Raw genomic sequence first — 14,061 nt, 5'->3', positions numbered from 1 at the left:
ATTCTTGGTTTTAATCTTAGCTCCTTTGACTTCTGGGATATCATATTCCATGCCCTTCAATCCCTTAATGTAGAAACTGCTAGATCCTGAGTCATCCTGATTGTATTTACACAATACTCAAATTGTGTTTTTCTGCCTGCTTGCAATATTTTCTCTTTGACTTGGGAACTCTGGAATTTGGCTACAATATTCCTAGGAGTTTTCCTTTTGGGATCTCTTTCAGGAGGCTACTCACCTGGGTGACCTTACAGAAGGTATCATACTTAAACTCTCTAATTCTCATTTGTTTGTTGTCTGCAAACTGGGAACAACAACAGTTATTATGTCAACAACACTAACAACAACACTGGCCGTTTTACAGAATGACTATTGAAATCAAATGAGTTAATGCATGGGAGTTAATGCTCACTCATTACATGGTTAAGTGCTCTACTCCTTGATCAATTTCAGTACTTCAAGGAATCATGGTTTCACTGGTGTGAATACTCCCTTTGCCACAGTAATATAATAATCCCACAAACATTTGGTAAATGTTCTTTGAAATTTACTATGGTTGGAAAATTTGTCTCCCAGTTGCCAACCTGGAAAAGGGCCTCTCTGAACTCAGCTAGCCTGGATCCAAGATGACGGACATACAGCCATATTTGGAAGATTTATAGTTTCATAGGACTGGTCAGAGTTTGTGATCTCTTAGCATTACCTAAGAAACTCCAGAGTTACTGACATACAATAAAGCTTTGGAGGAGTATAGTAGTGGAGGATACATAGATAATGTTATATTATTATTATTATTGATATTGCCATGTTAATAATATGTGCAGTTGTTGGACTATCATAAATTTTCTATAAGAGTTTAATCAAGGTAAAACAATTGCCATAATGAAGAAGGCAAAGCACCTCCAAACCACATTGTTGCACAGAGAGACAGAGAAGTCAAGAACAATGCCATTATAGTTCATAAACTCAAAGAATTATAGAACTGGAGAGTTGGAAGGGACCTCAGTCAGCAGCCATCTACTCTGACTGATCCATAAAAGGAATCCCCACTATACCATTCCCAACATGGGCCCATCCAACTTCTGTCTGAAGACACCCAAGGAATGGGGAACTTAACACTTCAGTTTTAGAAAGCTTTAGCTATTGGGAAATTTTTCCTAAAATCAAGCCTCAATTGACCTCTTTTCCTCATATTGGCCTTGGTTCTGCCTTCTGGGACCAAAGAGATCAAATCTAATCCTTCTTGCACAAGACAACCTTTCAAAATACTTGACTATGTCTCTAACATGGCCTCTGAGATTCCTTTTCTCCAGGCCACATAAGCCTCGTTAGACATCTTCATTTAGGGTTCAGGTTCTTTCACCATCTATGTAGCTTTCCAGCTTATCAATGTCCTTAAACTGTGGCACCCACAAATGAAACCATTCCTCCAGGAGAGGTCTGACATTAACATTACAAAGAGGGATGGTAAAAGATCATGAGCAATATCGCCTCACAAAAGAGGGAAGAGTAGTGGAGGAAAAAGTGAATGTGTGTTTGTAATTCAGCTGGATAGAGTGGTGGACCTGAGGTTAGGAAGATCTGTGTTCAAATCTAGCCTGATTCATTTGGTAGCTGTCTGACCCCAGGCAAGTCATTTAACCTTTGTCTGTCTCATTTTTATCTATAAAATTTTTATAATAATAAGCACTTACCCCTCAGGATTGTTGTGAGGATCAAATGAGATATTAAGTGCTTTGCAAATCTTACTGTAGAAATCCTAGCTGTTATTCCTAGAATTTTATCGATGAAACAAGGAGGTAAAAAGATTAAAAAAAAATCAAACACTTATAATGCCAGAAGGCAGTTGAATTCTGATTTCTTGGAATGTTCATCTTGGGCCTGGAGAACTGATAATGAAACATGAGTGTCATTCTTTCTTCTCATTAGAAAGGTGGAGAAACTCGGGATGTAAAATATAGTGTAATGAATCAAATACTGTCACTGTGTTGTTGGTTTTGCTTAATTTTTTAAAAAAATTGTTTCTTCTTTGTTGCAAAGGAGAATTCAGTGGGGGGTAGGGGTTAAGGGGAAATGATTGTTGTAAAAACGATAACTTCAATGGTACTTTTAAAAAAACATAACCCCTCTGTGAGCATTTTTTACAACCAACTATTGTCGTCATCAATGATAGAAAAACCACCATCCTTCAACTTTAATGTCTGAGTCCCAAATGTGGTATGTGATAAAGATGATATAGCCCTAAATCACAGAAATCAAAGACAGGAAGCAAAGTTGGATTAGACTGAGTACAAACAGAAAAAAATCCTTATAGGAAATGACACAATTCTGAAAGAATTGAAAGAGAAATTTTCAACATATCTGGGAGAGGAGGATGCTCAAAGATTGGTTGAATGAAAAGAAGGAATGGAATTATTCATATGAAAGGAATTATTTCCCCCAAATGGCAACCAAAGTAACTTGAATAACTACATATTTTTTCCTCTGCATAAGATCTTTATGAGAATGTTCTGTCCTTTAAAGAGTCAAGATAACTTTGATGAAAATCAAGTGGCAAGGGGACAAGCTTTTGCAAAAACAAAAATTCTATGGAATATCTTATAGTCACACAATTTACTGAACTATATAGAACTTTCAAAATTGTGCTATGTATTGACTATTAAAAAATATTTGATTCCGTTAAACATAATGCATCCTTAAAGATTCTCCTAAAAAAAGTCTCCCATTGTAATGGCAAGCAAAGTAGGAACTGTTGCTGTTTTTGTTTTAGTATAATCAAGTGGCTCTGATTGAATCTTGCCTTTGGTTAAATTAATCAAGAGTCTTTAACTAGAAACAGTATATGTATTTGTATTGTTAATTATTTTAATGTGATTAAAGATCTTCCCCACCCATTAATGGGTCTGCCCATTAAGGGGAATTTGATTGGGGGAGATTTATAGGAAGGCCCACATCTTTTGTTAAAGAGGCCCTGGTTCTCAAGGATTGTGATGCCCTCTGGCTCTGAAAAGTGTATAAACACTCTGAGTGAAGTTTTACTTTGGGGCTTACTTGTTGGAAGTGTTTGTTTGGCCAGAGGAGTCTGAGCAGCTGCTAAGCAGTCAGTGCTTTGAAAACCCAAATGTTGGTGCTTCTCTCACTGGTGACTAGTATGTATGGTCAGACAGTTGTCTGTCCATCTGTGACATATGTCAGACAGCTGGAAGCCCTGTCTGTTGATTTTGATTTCTCTGTATTCTCTCTGAAGTTCAAGGTGCTGACTTTTTCCCCTGAACTAAGTGAATGATACATGTACTTGATTAAAGTGATTGTTGACCCCTCAAAAATTGCTTTCCTTTTAGAAAAGAAGATCTAAGAACCTGTGATAGCAGGCCCTCCTGGGTGTGTCAGGGTGTTTACTTTTTTTTGCATCCATATATACAAAGAGCCATCATACATGATTTACTGAAAGATGTAACAACAGAAATAATATTATTTAATAATTCTTTGTTTATCTTTTCAAGTGGGGGAGACATTTATTCACCACATTTGTTAGCCACTGTCATGGATCCTGAATAGGGTCCAAATAGAAGAGGGATTCTCTATTGATTCTGAAGTGACCCAGAAGTACCTGTTGGTAGATAACATTTTGCTGATTTCATCAAACCCAAAAATACTACAGGGACTCCTAAAGGAGATTCCTCAGTTACTCAGATGAGATCAGTCTAGCAGTCTACATAGGAAAAACCAAATGGATGAAAAATGCCTTTTGTCCAGACTCGGATACACAGATGAGTAGTCAGTCTGTTGAGCCAGTCCATCATTAGACAGATCATAGATAGGCAATGCACGTGGAAAATGAGCTATAATCTTAATTGAATAGGAAGAATATTGTGGTCTGCCCTGAATCTGAGAAATTGTACTTTAGTTTCAGTGATCCCAAGCTGCTCCTTGACACACACAGAAATCATCATTTGGGTGCTTTTATCTCTCAGAGAAACAATTTGACTGCAATTCCTAGAACAATTCAACCTGTGAAGAATTAAAATTGTAGATGAGTCTAAGGGCAATATAAGAAGATGTAGCCTTTTGCCAGTAATGACTTACATGCAAGAAGTGAAGGATATCACCCACGATTGTGGGTGTATGATTGTGTGAGGAAGGAGGCTGGTCATGGGTGATAGGTGGACAACTGCCTTTGTGCCCACAAAATGGTAACCTAACCAGAGGAGAGTCCCCTAGAACATTTAGTAAGATCTCTTTGTTTTTACTTTGTCCAAATACAATCTTGAAAAGAAAACAAGCTTATAAAAATCTGATCAGTTTTATACCTTCTAACTTAATACTGAGATGAACTGATGGAATATTATAGAACACTATGAACAAGAATTACCATGCATGAGAAAGCAGGGATGAGCTGTGATCTGTGCCACTGGAGTGAGAAATAATCACCTTTACGTAGAATTTTAAGGTTTGCAAAGCTCTTTCCTCATAACGATTCTATGAGATAGGCACTACAAGTATTACAATCCCCATTATACAAATGATGAAACTGAGGCTGTGAGAGGTTAAAGGGGAAGGGAAGAAGTGCCTACCATGTGCCAGGCTTACAAATATGATCTCATTTGATCCTCATAATAGCCCTGAGAAGTAGATACTGTTATTATCTCTATTTTATAGTTGAGGAAACCAGGGCAGACAGAGTTAAGTGACTTGCCTAGAGTCACTCAGTCAAGAGAAGCTTTCCTAAAACTGAATTGGAATTCTAGGTCTAGTGCTCTACCTACTTCACCACATAACATGAAGCTAATAAATGTCTGGGCTGGAATTTAAAATTAGGTTTGAAATCCTAGACTCTTTCTGTTACGCCATTGATGAGTTCCCAGATCCATGGAAGTCCTGGGATGTGTAAACTAAAATCTGACTTTAAACCTATCATTCCTACAGAAGATTTAGTATGTGACATTGATTCTAGTTGCTTAGATGCTATTTGATTTCAATCTGCTGCACCACCTAGCTGCCCCCACACAAATCCAAAACCACTCAGGTCCCTTTTCCCTAGCACTGTAAGTACCAGTAGAAACTTCACCATGAGATTCTGGGAGGGGTCAAGACCTCCACGATCAGATGCTGAGATCCCAGGGAAGGCTTGAGTCCAGTGCAGTTGATTGTCCAGATTCTTTGCAGTGACATTGTAAGAAAGTGATTCAGAACCTCATTTTCTCAAGAGTCATCATGGTGAAGGAACAAATCCAAGGAAATATAACCATGTAAGGTAAAAAAAGTGTGTCTTTTAAAAAAAAATGACCACATTTTGCTCTTGGTAACAAAATGTTTGGGGAGAAAATTAACTGTTGGCAGAAGGAGTCACAAAGGGAATCTTCTTCGAAAAAGTGAGGGCAGCATACCAAACACAGCCTAGGCGAGGCATCTGGGTAAATTTCATGCTTAGGCAGCAAGATCCTAGAACAGACAGAATCTGGCTTGAAGGGTGGTTTGGCAGAGGGGACAGACATACTTTAGAAAGTAGGGGAGCTAAAGTTTTTAAATTATTCTGGTTCACTGCTTCTAGATTTAAAATTCTTAAAGCAGGCCATATGTTTATTAACACGCAGCTGGCTTGCTAGCTTGCATCCAAGCATAGTACAATGGAAAGAATGCTGACATTAGAGTCATAATATATAGTTCTGGGTTTAAATCCTTACTCGGATACTTGGCACCTCTGTGACCTGTCATTTAAGATTTTGGGAACTCAGTTTTCTCCTTTGTAAGGATTTGACTAAATGATCTGTAAGGTCCCTTCCATCTCTAAATTTATAATCCTTTTTTTTCCCAGTGTCTAATCATAAATGCTATAAGACTCTTAGAGACATGAAATCTAATCAGCTATTCTAGTAAGTGTATGGGTACAAGGAACCTGGAGGTATTCAAGGTGGAGACTGGGTTTTTCTTGACTTCAGTGGATCAAAAATTGGGTAGTTTTTAAAATGGTTGAGACCTAAGCTGAAACCCCATTCCATGAGCTGCTGAGCTGGGGCTTAGGGGGACATGTGCTCCACAAATATTCTTGGCACTCCATTAGTGATAGATTTCTGTATTATAACACTAGCAGAGCTTCAAAAATTTGGGAGAATAAGGGGGAGGCCCTTTGAATAAATGAAGTATTTGGATTGTGAAATTTTGAAAATAAATTTTGACTAGACTATAAGCTCAGTGGGGTTAAGATTTGCCTTTAATTCAAATTTTGTATTTTCTACAGTGGTGCTTTCCTTATAGTGAGTGCTTAATTAAGTGGATGTTGAATTAAATTGCTTTTGGTTATACATGTTGATGTACATTGAAAGGATAAACTATTCCAAATAGAAGTCCTTTTGTAGACTTAACTTTTGTAAATAGATAGAATTATAATAATCCTAAATATTCCCAGGTTTATTGTGGTTGTATGGGGGGAATCAGCTATTGTATCACTACCTGAGCACACTATCAATTCATTCTCTCTTAGTAGTCCAAACCAAGCACGCATCCATTTTTTGTTGTTCAGTCATTTTCAGTTGTGACCTACTCCTCATGACCCCATTTGGGGTTTTCTTGGCAAAGATACTGCAGTGCTTTTCCATTTCCTTCTCCAGTTCATTTGACAGAAGAGGAAACTGAGACAAAAAAGGTTAAGTGACTTGCCCAGGGTTACACAGGTAGTAAGTGTCTAGGTTGGATTTGAACTCAGGAAGGTGAGTCTTCCTGACTCTGGGCCTGGCAACACAATCTACTGCACCACCTAGCTACTCCCACACAAATCCGTTAGCAAAAGCATTTAACTAATCAATGAAACAACGTAAATACCAGAGAAAGCAACCAAATGATATCACGCTTTCTGCACCTATACAAAAAAGGATATAATCTCCAACAATTAGAATCTTATTCCCTTTAATACCTGATTCTTTAGAAGAGTAGTATGAGTAGGAGGAGATGGCCACTTCAGAAGACATGAGGCCCAGAGGTAAAGATTTAGTGAACAGCATAGTGCACCCATTAGAATTTCTTTCCGAGGCATCCCACCTTGGCCTTGGGTCGTCATGGCCCAGTCATAATCTATTTCATGTGGTTCTTTTATTTCTCCACACCCTCACCATAAAACTGGGTCTTAGCTCTCCTGTGTCTGTCAGGGTATTTCTTGCATCTGCTTGGTCCATTCCCTTGTTCATGTATGCTACTCAGAGTAGTTAGGTGGTACAATGGAGTCCGTAAGATCTGAGTTCAAATCTAGCCTCCGACACTTCCTAGCTGTGTGACCCTCAACTGCAAAATGGGGATAATTATTGTGGGTTGTGAGGATCTAAGGAAATGATATTTACTTAGTGCCTGGTATGGTGCCTTGCACACAGTGTTTAAGAAATGCTTGTACCCTTCCCCTCCCCTATTCTGTATCTGCTTTTGCACTTTCTTTCTTGTGCATTCACTTCCACATTGCCAACACCCAGTCACTCCCCAAGACAGAATGATTGACATAGCAGTAGTTCATAGAAGGGTCTTTGTAAAGTTCTTGAAAACCATTTGATCCCTTAAGGAAGTACGATATGGCCTTAATAATCTTGGTAACATTAATTTTCTTAAGAAACATTTTTCCCCCTACGTAAGGGGCCAAAATAAGCTTCACTCTCAAATTAATGGGACTCCAACTAATCAGGTTTTGCTGTAACTGATTTTTTTTTCAGTTGGACAAACTGAAGCCCACTTGTATTGTCTTCTCTTTCTAGGACTAAGCCAAGCCAGCCTTTGGCCGTTGTCCTAGGCCAGGGTTACTTTGCTTTGTTTCAAACATAATTATTTTACCTTGAGGCTTCTGAAGCCTCATTCTTTCCCATTTCAATTTTTTTTATTGTTTCAGTTTGATGTTTAGTATGTTTCATTCTTCTCCCCAGGCTTTCCCTGAAATTTGGTGATATTGACAATCTGAAAGGACTTGACATCAGGTATGTTTTAGGCTGGAAAATAGGCAACTTTGTAAACTTTTTTTTGTTACATTAGTAGTACTTAAAACAACAAAGGAACAAGAAAAATGATACATACTTCATTACAGAGATTATACATTGTACCTTCCCTGTGGGGTGTGCCAGGGGTGGTATGTGCAGTTCCCTCTGGTACATCCATTCACACCTTTTATCATCATCACCGACTCAGTGACCGGGGCTCGTAAATGATAACCTTTAACTTCAGGGGGACAGCTGCTGGAGGGCAGATGCTGTCTCAATATGAATTGTTCTATAAAACGCAGATCACTGCGCCATATAAGGCAAAGCTCTTAAATAGTACCTGACGGTGCTAGTGAAAGGTGGCTATCATCTGGAAGGCTATTGAAGAAAAAGTCTTTATCTATAGGTAAATACTACATGTGCACAGAGAGTAGGGGGCTGGTGGGGTACCAGGCCCAACATGAAAGGACACTTAGGATGGCTAATTAAAAGGATAATTGGGGATAGCAAGGACCTCAGTGTGGCGGCTGTTGCTGGTTTATATTGGCAAGGGATGGGTGTTGATGTAAAAATTACAACTAATTTGGAGAGGTTTTATACTGAGAATAAGTAAATTATTATTGTTATTTTTCCCCAAGGACTTTTTTTTTGAGGTAATTGAGGTAAAGTGACTTGCCCAGAGTCACAGTATCTGAGGGGAGAATAAGTAAATTATAAAAGAGCAGAAAACAGGGCCAGCTGATCTTCAAGGTCTTTTCCAGATGTATTATCCTTTGATTCTAGAAAAGGATTTTTTCTTCCCTTTTAAAATATTAGCCTGTCACCAGGAGGATCTCCGGTAGTTCTGACATAGCAAGTCTGGATAGTAGGTCACAAAAATTTATTGGATAAGAAAGTAGCAATTCATAAAGCTGAGTTTAGCACTTTTATCTTTGAAATAACTGGAATATAGCTGTTAGATATGAGTGATTTCAAAGCTATGCTACATGCAAAAAAAAAAAAAAAACAAAAACAAACAAACAGCCCCTACTTCCAATGGCTGAACATAACACAGGTTCATTTTTATATGTGAATGATGGCTCTTTTCATCTACATAAGGTCTTGATTAAAAAAAAATTGTCATCATTTTTCAATCTTCTTGAGTTCTTTCATGTTCTCTCACTCTCTCATTTACTTTCTCTCCCTTTCCTTCCTCATTTCCTCTTTTCCTTCTCCTTTTCTGTCCCCCTCTCTTCATCTTCTCCTTTTCTCTTCCTTTCTTTCTCTCTTCTCCTCTTCTTTCTATTTCCCCTTGCTCTCCCTTCTTTTCCTCCTCCTCCTCTTTTTCTACATGTCTCTTTTTCTCTCCTCCTTTTCTAAGAAGGATCAAAGGACTATTTTAGGGATAGCTTCAGAGCCCAGGTCTGAGTTCTTACACGTGACAAGAGAGGGCGCTGTTGTTCCATCCCTAGAAGACAAAGAGGCAAAATTGAAACATCATGCTTCTTTGTTAATTCTTGGTTTTGAAATTCTTTTCAGATTCATCTTGATCAACTATAACAGATTGTCTGTTCAGAGCTGGTTTAGTTTACATAGAGTTCAGATTCTTTATAATAATTCCATCCAAGCCACTTTTAAGGCAACTCAAATCCACGCTCCATCAAAGTATTCCTATCATTGCCAGCATGTCAGCAGCCTGCAGAGACAAGATGCCCTCTTGGTACCCAGCTCCACAAATGACATCTCAAGGCTTTGGGAAGTCACTTTTATTGATTTCCAGGTAATATTCTGGGCTTGCATTGATTGACTGATGCATGTTGAGATCGATTAAGCCATCTGAAGTCTAGTGCTTTGGATATGGGATGGAAGATCTGCTCTACAGCTTTAAAAACAGTTTATATTTTGCCCTTATTGTCTAATAAATAAATGAAAGAGGATAGAGGATTGACCTTTTCCTTTCTCCTTCCCTACTCCTTTCTCCCTTTTTTCCTCCTCCTCTTCTCCCCTCCCCCCGTTCCATTTTTAAAGGTCATGCTTTAAAGAAATCAGTTTTCCATTCAGGCACTACATAGTTATCAGTTAGGAATGTCAATCATCCAGAGAGGAGACAAAATGGGGCTGTGATCTGAAGTCCAGTGACTGTCACATCCTGGAGTGAAGAGGCCCATTCTGGGCAGGGCACTTGTTGGACAAGCACTTCCTTTCCTTCTGGGAAGGGAGGCCCCTCTGTGCATGTGGAAGTGAAGATAAGAAGTCCTTTAGTGGGCTGAGGAACTCAGTGGCCATTCACTGTGAGTTTGGATGTGACAGTCGGGAAGGTGGTGGCGAATGCGACCAAAAATACCCCGAGAGCTTTTCAGCAGCCTTTGGGCAAAGGCACAAGGGCAAAGGAGTTTCCTTTCATCAAGTCCCTCAGTCCTATTTGTCTTTATTTAGGAAAGGGGCTAAATATATCTGTGCAACTTGTCATCTTACTTTACAACTCAGTGGAGGTTACTCTAACCTCTGCCTTTCCTGAGGACAGTTTAAGATCTTCCCCTCTCATTCTCCTCCTCTTTCTCTTGTACATTTTTTTTTTTTTAAATTTGAGGGGAAGAGAAGGACATTGACAGGCTTTGTCTACTCCTACAGCTAGGTCACAGTTGATAGAGCCCTGGCCTAGAGTCAGGAAGGCCTGAGTTCAAATCCAGACTCAGTTACTTACTAACTCTGTGACCCTGGGCAAGTCACTTAACCTTTGTTTGCCTGGGTCTCCTTATCTGTAAAATGGGGATAATAATAGCACCTACCTCCCCGGGTTATTGAGAGGATCAAATGAGATAAGAATTGTAAAGTCCTTAGTGCAGTGTCTGGAACACAGTGATCTCTACATAAATGCTACCTATCATCATCATCATCATCATCATCATCATCATCATCATCATCATCGTTATTAATATTACTGAACCTGACAATAAAATTCTGAGGACGTTTGGATTTGTATGACCAGGTTTCCCATCTAAATGTGGTTAGAATTTTAGAAGTTATTATGGTAGAAGTGTTTTCAAATGAAATAGAATGGTCCTACATATTTGGAAAGCTATTATCTGGAGTCCTAATATTTTATAAGCTTCAGTTTAGATGGTGCTTTATGTCCTTTATCTCTGCTGATCCTTACAACAACCTGGTAATATGGGTGCTATTATTATACCTCTTTTCTTTTTTACAGAGGAGGCAACTGAGGCTGAGAGAATTTAAGTAAAGTGCCAGTGGCAGAGTTTGAACTCAGGTCTTTCTGACTCCACCATTCGACACTGCCTCTCCTGATACAAATTGCTTTTGTGAGCCAGTCTCCCCCTAAAGCTGTCCAGCTTAGAGCCTTCACTAAAGATGAGCAAAAGTTGGTCTTGTGAGAGGAACAGAGGGTTTCCATTGATCTCTTTTCTTTCTCCTGACAGATTCAAGGTTTTAACGTCAAAGAGGGCCAGTTTTCTCATGCCAGGGACTGTGCCTCTTTCTTCTCTCCAGCCATTCTGATGGGCCTGGCCATGTCCCTCATCCTTTTGCTGGTGCTGGCTTATGCTCTACACATGCTGATGCACCTGAAGTCCCTAGACAGGCACTATGACCGTAAAGCGTCACCCGCCTACTTTGTGCCCATGAAAGACCTCGAGGTGGCCACGGAAGAGAAGGAGCCTCTGAGGAACCATGGGCATAACGGCCATGGTGTGAGGAGTCAGCACATCTGTAATGTTTACGTGTAGTAACTATTCTCTTCCTCCGGCTCTCACAGATGAAGGCGTTGGTTTCTGCTGCTCGGTTGTTTTACTTGCAAATTAGTTAAAAGGTTTTCACAGGATGACTTGATTTAAAAGGAAAAGAAGAGAAAAGGAAGGAAAAAGAGAAAAGACAAAGACAAGAAAAGAAAGGAAAAGAAGAAAAAAGAAAGATTCCTTGGTTGTTCTTAGCCCTCTACTGGCCTCCCAAGACTCCCTCTGAGCCTTGCAGGAAGCTTCTTCTGGAAGAAGACCGTGTGGTCCAAAGCTTGCTTCAAAGCCACAGAGAGCAAGCACGCTATGACCACTCTAGAGTTAGAGGGAACCTTAGAATCCAGCCTCTTCATTTTATAGATGAGAAAACTGAGGGAAAGGATTTGTCCAAGACTAGATAGCTACTAAAGGAATTTGAGCTGGAATTTGAGCATAGATTTTCTGCCTCCAAACATTTCCCCTAAATCTGTTTAAAGAACCCCCCCTCAGAGGGAACATATACCAAAAAGGAGGAAGCCATGTAGAATGGGGACCAATTTTGTCTTCTCAAAGTCTACTTGGAGAAACCTTTGAGATCTCCATCAACATTTTTAGAGAAGATGACTCCAGGATCCAGCACTGTTTCATTCTGTTGGGGCCTTTCTTGATCTGTTGACATTGGATCTGATATCCAAGGCCAGGCCCATAGCAAAGTTATGAAATGGGGACATTTGTTTGATACCTCTGATATCTCTATCAAACCTCCTTTCCTCTTTTTCTCCTTTCCTGTTTCTGCCCATGTCCTCTATGCAGATCTATTCCATGTCCCAGTCTTGATAATCCTAGCAATCCTTAATAAAAGATTTACTTGGAAAAGGTCACTTTCTAGGAATTTTTTACATCTTAATAAGAGTCTTAGGAAACCTCAAAGCCTTCCAATCTCAAAGACCATATGAATTAAGCTGTGCTGGTGGGATACAGGTGGTAGGGCTGATATTTCTGAACAGTCGTCAGACATTCTTTACCTTTAATCTCCTCAAACAAGTTGCCTGTTATAAGGCTAGATCTACTGCCACTTATCTTGACCATCTTGTTACATCATTCTATCTTTTCCTTGTCTTTTGCATCTTTCAGACACATGCATTTGGTGAGGGATGAGGGAAATTAACCAACGATTATGTAGAAATTTGGGTTTGAACATCCCCAAATCTACGTTAGTTAGTAGGCTTTCTCTTTTGCTGACTGAGCTGGAGGTTTTAGGATGCAGCAATAAATGTGATTCATAACCCCCGGGGGGGGATGGGGGTGAAACAAAACTGATGTGGTCTTCTATAGACTGTTTAGAGTGGGGGAGCAAGAAGTTGTCATTTTCTCTGTGGTGCCATGAGGGACTGAGATGTTATGATGTGTGCTTCTGGACCAGAAAGAATCAAGTAAACTGAACTAGGCTTGAGGAGCTTTTATCAAAGATTGCACTAGAAAGCTAAAGTATTGCTTCATCTCTCCAACCAGCTGTATTTTTATTAATATGTACTTTAAAGGTTTTGACTATTCCATAGTTTTTTTAAAATAATAATTATAGTTAAGATAAACAAATTTCTGCATTATTGAGGTCCACACAAATGTGTGTCTCATTGTGCATATCTGTCACTTCTCTGTCAGGGCTTAGATAGCATTCTTTATCATCTACCCTTTGGAATAATTTCACCAATTTCAAAATTGTTCCTTTTTTAATACCATAATAGAATTGTTCTCCTGATCTGGCTTGCTTCATTCTGTATCAGTTCCTCCAAGTCTTCCCAGGCTTTTCTGAAATGCTCCTTTTCCCCACTTCAGGTAGTATTCCTTTATGTTCATGAACCATCACTTTTTCAGCCATCCCACAATTGGTGACAACCCCCCTTAGTCTTCAGTTCTTTGCCATTACAAAAAGAACCGCTATAAATATATTTTGTACACACAGCACCTTTTACTCTTTGACCTCTTTGGGGTTAATATGCACTTTTAATCACCTTCTTCTTGGATCTTGTATATTCTTCTCTTGCAAATAAACCTTTGAAAGTAGTTTTGTGATCTGGAATGCGTGGTAAACAATGAGTATAAGAGAATGAGTAGGGAGCATTGGGTATTCAGTTACGAGTCAAAGTGGACAAAAGACCCTGAGGAACTAGGTGTGACTGACCTCAATCAAGTAGATTCAAGAAAACCTGGAGACATTTAGTATCTTAAGATGGAGTTTAGAAGTCAGAAAAATTTGGAAAGTGGTGGAAGGGGAAAGCCTTTGAGCCCAGAGCTCAACTATAGTTGAGAAGAAAACCTATGAAGAATACTAAAACATGAAGGAATTGTGTCTGAATGGGAGATTGGGGGGGAATACATAATAATATTAATAAAAATAGCTAGCATTT

At 39.2% G+C, this 14,061-nt stretch overlaps 1 protein-coding gene across 1 annotated transcript in view; it reads left to right on the top strand.

Moving 5' to 3' along the window:
* LOC140501994 (V-type proton ATPase subunit S1-like protein) overlaps positions 1-13,717 on the top strand; it is a 39,894-nt gene extending 26,177 nt beyond the window's left edge. Inside the window, exons 4-6 of the mRNA XM_072606225.1 lie at positions 7,896-7,946; positions 9,465-9,705; positions 11,363-13,717. Of these exons, the coding sequence (XP_072462326.1) occupies positions 7,896-7,946; positions 9,465-9,705; positions 11,363-11,668 (598 nt within the window). The 3' untranslated portion in view covers positions 11,669-13,717. The remainder of the gene's footprint in view (positions 1-7,895; positions 7,947-9,464; positions 9,706-11,362) is intronic.
* The last annotated feature ends 344 nt before the right edge of the window (positions 13,718-14,061 follow it).

This window comes from Notamacropus eugenii, chromosome 4, assembly GCF_028372415.1.
Source record: "Notamacropus eugenii isolate mMacEug1 chromosome 4, mMacEug1.pri_v2, whole genome shotgun sequence".
Classification (NCBI taxonomy): domain Eukaryota; kingdom Metazoa; phylum Chordata; class Mammalia; order Diprotodontia; family Macropodidae; genus Notamacropus; species Notamacropus eugenii.
The sequence above is the reverse complement of the archived record's forward strand: the minus strand, read 5'-3'. Positions and strand labels throughout refer to the sequence as shown.